Source organism: Oncorhynchus nerka, linkage group LG10 (genome assembly GCF_034236695.1).
Source record: "Oncorhynchus nerka isolate Pitt River linkage group LG10, Oner_Uvic_2.0, whole genome shotgun sequence".
NCBI classification, from domain to species: Eukaryota; Metazoa; Chordata; class Actinopteri; order Salmoniformes; family Salmonidae; genus Oncorhynchus; species Oncorhynchus nerka.
The window spans coordinates 24,749,052-24,756,004 of record NC_088405.1 but is presented as its reverse complement, the minus strand read 5'-3'; the positions used below and the strand labels follow the sequence as shown (position 1 = coordinate 24,756,004).

The following is a 6,953-nucleotide window of genomic DNA, read 5'->3' as shown; positions in this document are numbered from 1 at the left end:
AGGACTCCCTTCTAGAGAATGCAGGTATGATGACACACTATACAATCTGATTGTCCAATTCAGAGTTTTATGTTCAATTGTAGCACATTATATCGAAGAATATAGCATTTCTCTGGCCGGTACAGATACCAAATAATATCTTGGTGATAATGATGGTTATGATGCCAAGTATAAAAGCCAGTATATATAATTTGATTGAGTATTGATTACACCTTCTCAAACATTGTGTCCATGTCCCCTGTGCTACAGGTGGATGATCTTGAGACTGAGGTGGAGACCGAGCAGAGAGGAGGTGTGGATGCTGTCAAGAGAGTCTGCAAGTATGAGCGCAGAGTCAAGGAGCTCACCTATAAGGTAAGAGAAACACCTGCACACACTCGCTCACACACACACTCACACAAACACACACACATGACTTGTGAGCTTTGACTATTATCTCACACAGACTGAGAAAGATAAGAAAATTGTCAGCAGACTGCAGGACCTGGTGGACAAGTTGCAGTTGAAAGTGAAGACCTACAGGAGGCAGGCTAAGGAAGCAGTGAGTCACAGTAGACTTGCAGTCAAATACTCACTGTATAAGGAGAATCATTACATTGTTATTATCTGGTTTTCTCCCTCCTTACCTGTTCTTGTATCCTCTTCCTCTCTCCCTCTCACTTTCTCCCCCTCCAAGGAGGAACCATCCAACTCCCACATGTCTAAGTTCAGGAAGGTGCAGCATAAGCTGGATGAGGCAGAGGAGCGTTGTGACATTACTGAGACCCAGGTCAACAAGCTCATGGCCAAGGGCCGCTATGCCGAACACGAACACATTACAGATCTGCTGTTACACCTAGGCTGCATCGGAAATGGCACCCTATACCCTGTATAGTGCACTCCCTTTGACCAGGACTATAGGGAATGCGGTGCTATTTCAGACGCAGACCCAACACACATGTCCATATATATCCTCATCATCCTCACCACTTGATGGTTCAGTGTATACAGGTCGATATTGACCTAATAACTTTATTGGAGCATAATGACTTAGAGGTCTCTGAGGAACCTATACTTAGAGAATATTGATGCAGTTTCTAATGTTAAAGAATATAAGACAACTCCTACTAAATGTATAAATGAAATTGAAAGCAAAGCTGAGCACAGAGGCTTACAAAGGAGTACCTTATCACATCCATTGTATTATTTCAAGTGTTCATGTGTGGATTATGGATGAAAAGGATGATGTTGATCCCTTCTTTTCTCTTGTCACAGGCAGCTGGAGCTGAATAAACAAGACTATCTCATTTTGTTTGTTTAATAAAAAGAAGATGTTTTTTTATTCAGAGCCAACATTAAACATGTGTGGCCACACTAGTCTCCCTGGTTACACATGACACAGTACTATACCCAGAGCTTGAAACAAATCACACCTCTCAACTAACTGAGTATACTGGAGTTGAACTATTACATTTAGGGTTGTGCAAAACATCCAAAATGATCTGAACAATGAAGATCGCAAATTGTCCATCAATTAGTAATTGTATAATTATAAACAAGAGATCTCATCACTCATGAAAGTGGTCCTCTGTAGTTAGTAGAGCATGCTGCTTGTAATGCCAGAAGAGTGGTTTCGATTCCCAGGACCACCCATGCATGACATGCATGACTGTAAGTCGCTTTGGATAAAAGCAGCTGCTAAATGGCATATATTATTATATTATATATTATATTCTCTGTACAAGTTAAACGTTTTTATTCATTACGTTCCAGAGAGCAAACACTCTGAAATACTTCCCATGTACAGATTAAAAGACTCCAGCTTTCTGACCTCACCTTGCAATTATATGACAAATAAGTACATGTATATTACATGTTTCACCCCCATTAAAACATCAAGAGATATTGGATACAGAGTCATCTAAACTATACTAAAATATTTTACCGGCTGACTGACTGTATGTCCGCTGCATTCCGTTTTTTGGGGGGGGCCCTTTATAATACAATTATATGTATACATTCAGTGCATTGCTGTGGTACGACCACATGGTTTGTATTGGAAAATGTGTTAGGCATTAGCATTAGTGCTAATCATATCATAATGAAATAGTTTTCCTGTCAGCAGGCTGTGTTCCTAGTAACAGCAGGATGTTGTTGTGTGTTGTGAAGGAGGAGCAGAGTGAGGTTGAGTATGACCAGGATCAGGACATGTGATGATAAGTACCACTTCTTCATGTGACCGAGGAAGAGGAGCAGCCCAGTGGAGATTACAAACACTTGATTGTGTTCCACTCAAAACTGGAGAAAAAACACTCAGGAAAGGACTTGCTCTTCTCTCCTGTGGGTGTAGAGTGACTGCTATTATATATATTGAACTGAAGGTATGTATAACTTGTATCTTATTCATGTAAACCGTTTAGCAGATTTTCCTTTTGGCCCAATGTGATAATGTATTTTGTTCTATGTTGGAAGATAAACAGTAGCCTTCCGTCTTTGTGCAGACAGTTGTTAGTGATAAATTGCTTAAACAGTTTACTGGGCAAGTATTTAATTGGTTGGACTATACTGTATCACAGTGTACGGTAGGCCTAATCTAGTCGTTCTGTTCTATTACTACACAGATAATAATTCATATTAATAATCAAGAAAGTAAATCTTAAAGTAGTGAAGTTGCATACATTTAATATGATAATTAAGTTGAAAAGTATTATTCTCAGGAAAACATATATGCATTGCACATCTGAGTTCAAATGCTGATCATTGATAGATGTACCGTGGTGGCCATTTTCTTGCCAAGCATTCTCCAGAAATGATCTACCAATGAGCCACACCCAATGTTCAACTAGTAATCACTGTTTGAATTAGATGTATTGATTACAGTGTCTAAATGATAAGAATCAACAGAATACCCTGGAATAAATATTTAGCTACATGGACCTACTGTACAGTACTGAAGATGTCACTGTGGAAGATGTGTTAGTTCAGGGTCATAGTAATATACTGAATAAAAATATAAATGCAACATGTAACAATATACCCCCCCCCCCCGGTTGGACATTCTGGACATGAGGCCGGTTGGACATTCTGCCAAATTCTCTAAAACAAAGTTTTAGGCTGTTTATGGTCGAGAAATTAACATTTGATTATCTGGCTACAGCTCTGGTAAACATTCCTGCAGTCAGCGACATTCCTGCACGGCCCTCAAAACATGAGAGACATTTGTGGCATTGTGTTGTGTGACAAAACTGCACATTTTAGAGTGGCCTTTTGTCCCCAGCACAAGGTACAGCTGTGTAATGATCATGCTGTTTAATCACTTCTTGATATACCACACCTGTCAGGTGGATGGATTATCTTGGCAAAGGAGAAATACTCACTAACAGGGAAATTTGTGTACAAACTTTGAAGGAAATTAGATTTTTGTGCCTATGGAACATTTCTGGGAAATAAAAATTCAGCTCATGAAACATGGGACCAACACTTTACATGTTGTGTTTATATTTTTGTTCAGTGTACTAAAACACAGACTAAACACACAGCTATTCATAGATATGTAGGCTGTAGAGATTGGAACTGATTACTTGAATCATATTCCCACTGGGACTATAGACATGACGCAAACAACTGCTGACATATGTGTAACAGTACAGGGAATACCCAGGAGAATAAAACATGAGAAAAAACAAGGCAGTGTTAAATACTAGGTTTATAACGGGTAAACACCACAATGGATATGAAATGATTATAATGCTGTTGTAGCACAAACCAGAGAGCTATTATTATATTATATTTTTCCTCCAGATGATGGATTAATGATAATGGCATTAGCAGACACTTTGAAAGCATAGATTAGGGTCTAACTATATTACATGACAAAACGTGATTTGAATAGGAATTTTGCCTGGATTTCTTTTTTCAGTCTTCCCTATAGGCTCCATTGAAAACAAAGTGCTTCTGATCTTACTGTAAAGAATTATGTTTCAATATAAACTGACTGAATGGCTACTGAATACTTCCACTCTCTCTGTTGTTAATTTAGACTGTCCAGCTTGTACCCTCCTGCAGTCAGGATGCAGACCATTCAGACTGTAGAGACCCAGGTACCTTTCCTGAAGGAGAGCTTCTTCACCACAGCGTTTAAAGACAGGAGGAAGAGTAGTGTGACTAACCTGCTCCGCCGACAGCAACAACAACAACATCATACTCACCATCCGCTTCCGCCTTCTCTGGACGGGGAGGAGCCTCGCATTGAGCATGCTCGACTGGGTCGCTCATCCAGCAGCCCGTTATGCAACAAAGCAGAGCGAGCAGATAGGAGCAGGGAGGGGGAGGGAGACAGTGAGTCTGTCAGCCTCCTCTCAGCAGCAGCAGCATCCTCACAGCTGCTCCTGACACCGACGAGCAGGCAGGGATTAGTGCTGAGCTCCCGGAGAACCAGTTCAGCAAACCATGAGAAACAGCCCCAGCAGCATGGCCTGATCGCCAAGGGGGTCCGCCTGTTTAGGAACATGGGGAACCAGGAGGCCAAGCAGAGGAAGGTGGTAGGGGGAGACGCCCCCTGTGATAGGGGAGCCGAGGACAGAGAACCGGAGTGCTCTAATAAAGGCAATAAATCCAAAGGGGGAGATGCCGGCAAGAAGAAATTCAAATCGGAATCCAAAAGCTCTGTGTTTTCCAGTATGCGGCTCAGGAAGAGTCTGTCGAAGGCGAAGGGGTTGTCCAAGGAGGATATCCTGGACAGCAAGGGATCCCAGCTGGAGGAGACTGGTGGGGTCAACAGCAGCCTCTCGGCAGATGAGCTGGGAATGATGTCGGATGGTGAGCCAGAACAAGGCCACTTGACAACATCGGGGCCGGAGGACGAGGGCCAGAGGATTAGTTCAGGATCAGACGGGGACCTCTACAGCTTCCACTCTGCTGCGGCTGATCATGAAGATCTGCTGTCGGACATCCAGCAGGCTATTAGGGAGCAGCATGGGACCTCTGACGGGGTCCTGGATAGGGTCACTGTCCCTTTGGCTGAGGAGGTCACCTCCCCCATCTCTGATGGTGATGTTGAACCCCTAGCCCCTGACCCCACTGACCCACAAGAGGTAGCCTCCACTCAGGGGCCAGACCTGGACAAGGGACAGGTGGATGAGACACCTGTTGTTACTGATACTGTAGGACCAGACCAAAGTGCTGAGCTTGGACAGTCAGAGGCAGAGGGAGGTGTTGCATCTGGAGAGGAGTCAGATTTAGGTTCACCAAGTGACAGTGGCCCCTCCTCGGCTGCCTTCGACACCGAGAGGAGCAGTGGAAGCCCCCTGCCCAAAACCACCAGCACCTACAGCTTCCCAGACACCACCGCCACCACCACATCCTATGAGAGCGCAGAGGAGCCCCAGGACGACCTGGAGAGTCCGGTGGTGACCTCCCAGCTGACTCAGAGCCAGAGCTTTGATGAGGGGGGTAGCACCATCGAGGGGGTCAGGTGCATCAGGTTGGGAACGACCTCAGGGTCACCCAGAAGTGTCAGTAACATGGACCTGACTGTGGAGAGGGAGGAGGGGGACAGGGGGGGAGACTTCCGGTCTATGAGCAGGAGGAAGAGTAGCTATTCTGTCTCTCTGCTGACGGCTGACAGTTCTAAAAGAGCCCTTTCCAGAAGGACGTCCTCCACTACCTCCACTGTCAAGCCCTATCCTCCCATCCACCCTTCCTACGTGAAGACCACCACCAGGCAGTTGACATCCCCCATAGGCTCCCCCAGCCAAAGCCCCCTTATCCCCCGTAGGATGGGGCCAGGCTCTGGGGCAGGGTATGGGGGCCACAAGGCCCAGCTGTGGAGGACCACCAGGCAAAGGTCCTGCAGTATCGCCGGGCCTCTCAGTCATTCTGCAGACTGGACCAAGGATCTGGAAGGCCTCAGAGCTAGGCATGAGGATGCCGCTGACCTCCAGGAGCATGGGGGGTCAGAGAGAGGCATCCCAGGGGCTAGTCTGACCCTAGGCACCAGACTACGCCTCTCAGGTGTCCAGAAAAGCACCACAGGGCCAAATCAAGATGTCTTCTCTGGTAAGTGACTGAGCATATAGGTGCTAAATGAGTTACAGGGTAACATTGGCATAAATGGGGTAAATATGTTGGTTAGATAATAATTTAGGCCTATTATGGCTGGGAATCCATGGAAGGCTGGTTGTAGTAAGCCATCATTTTGGGCTTTGAGCCTTTTTGCCAAACAGGGATTATGTGAGTGTGTAATGATAATGTGTGTCATGTGAGTGTGTAATGATAATTATAATCATGTAAAATTACAATAACCATTGTGTATTTATAAATATAGGACCAATAGATGTGAATGTATTTCTGTAATTATACTGTTATATTGAATTTGAATATCAACCCCTGTAAGAACATACTGTGCTGTACCTTACGGAGCAATATGTTGACATGGATATCCTCCTCAGAATTATTAGACTACAGAAGGCTGAGCTGTTTCAGCTCTCTGCTCCCGCAGCAGTGCTGATTGTGAAAATGATCACTCACCCATGGCAATGCCGTTCTTTGCCCAACTGTCTTGAGAGGGCTACACACCCCCACACTCACACCCCCCCACACACACACACACACACACACACACACACACACACACACACACACACACACACCACACACACACTCACAGAATGTTTGTATTACTTTTTAACGCTGCATTGTTGGGAAAGGGCTCATAAGTAAGCATTTCACGGTAAAGTCTGTGATAAATCAAATGTGATTGAACCTCTTCACATTTGCACAGCTGAACTGTAGCTAGATATTCAGATCATTCCTTGATACAGTGGTAGGTTGCTGTCTTGCCCAGGATTGAGCTGTCAAACTTGATTATCAGTTTATCATTTTATCAACCAGACCATCTTGTTATCCAGTCTGGCCCTCGTTTGCCTCAGCTATTGGAGCACTCAGTCATGTGACATGGATCTGTTTTAGAGAAT

The 6,953-nt window shown here is 44.5% G+C and overlaps 1 protein-coding gene across 1 annotated transcript in view; it reads left to right on the top strand.

Annotated features, from left to right (window-relative positions):
* The first annotated feature begins 449 nt into the window (after positions 1–449).
* The window catches only part of LOC115135047 (formin-2-like), a 69,251-nt gene continuing 62,747 nt past the window's right edge, over positions 450–6,953 (top strand). The window contains 3 exon segments of the mRNA XM_029669267.2: positions 450–541; positions 677–2,360; positions 4,019–6,036. Of these exon segments, the coding sequence (XP_029525127.2) occupies positions 4,050–6,036 (1,987 nt within the window). The 5' untranslated portion in view covers positions 450–541; positions 677–2,360; positions 4,019–4,049.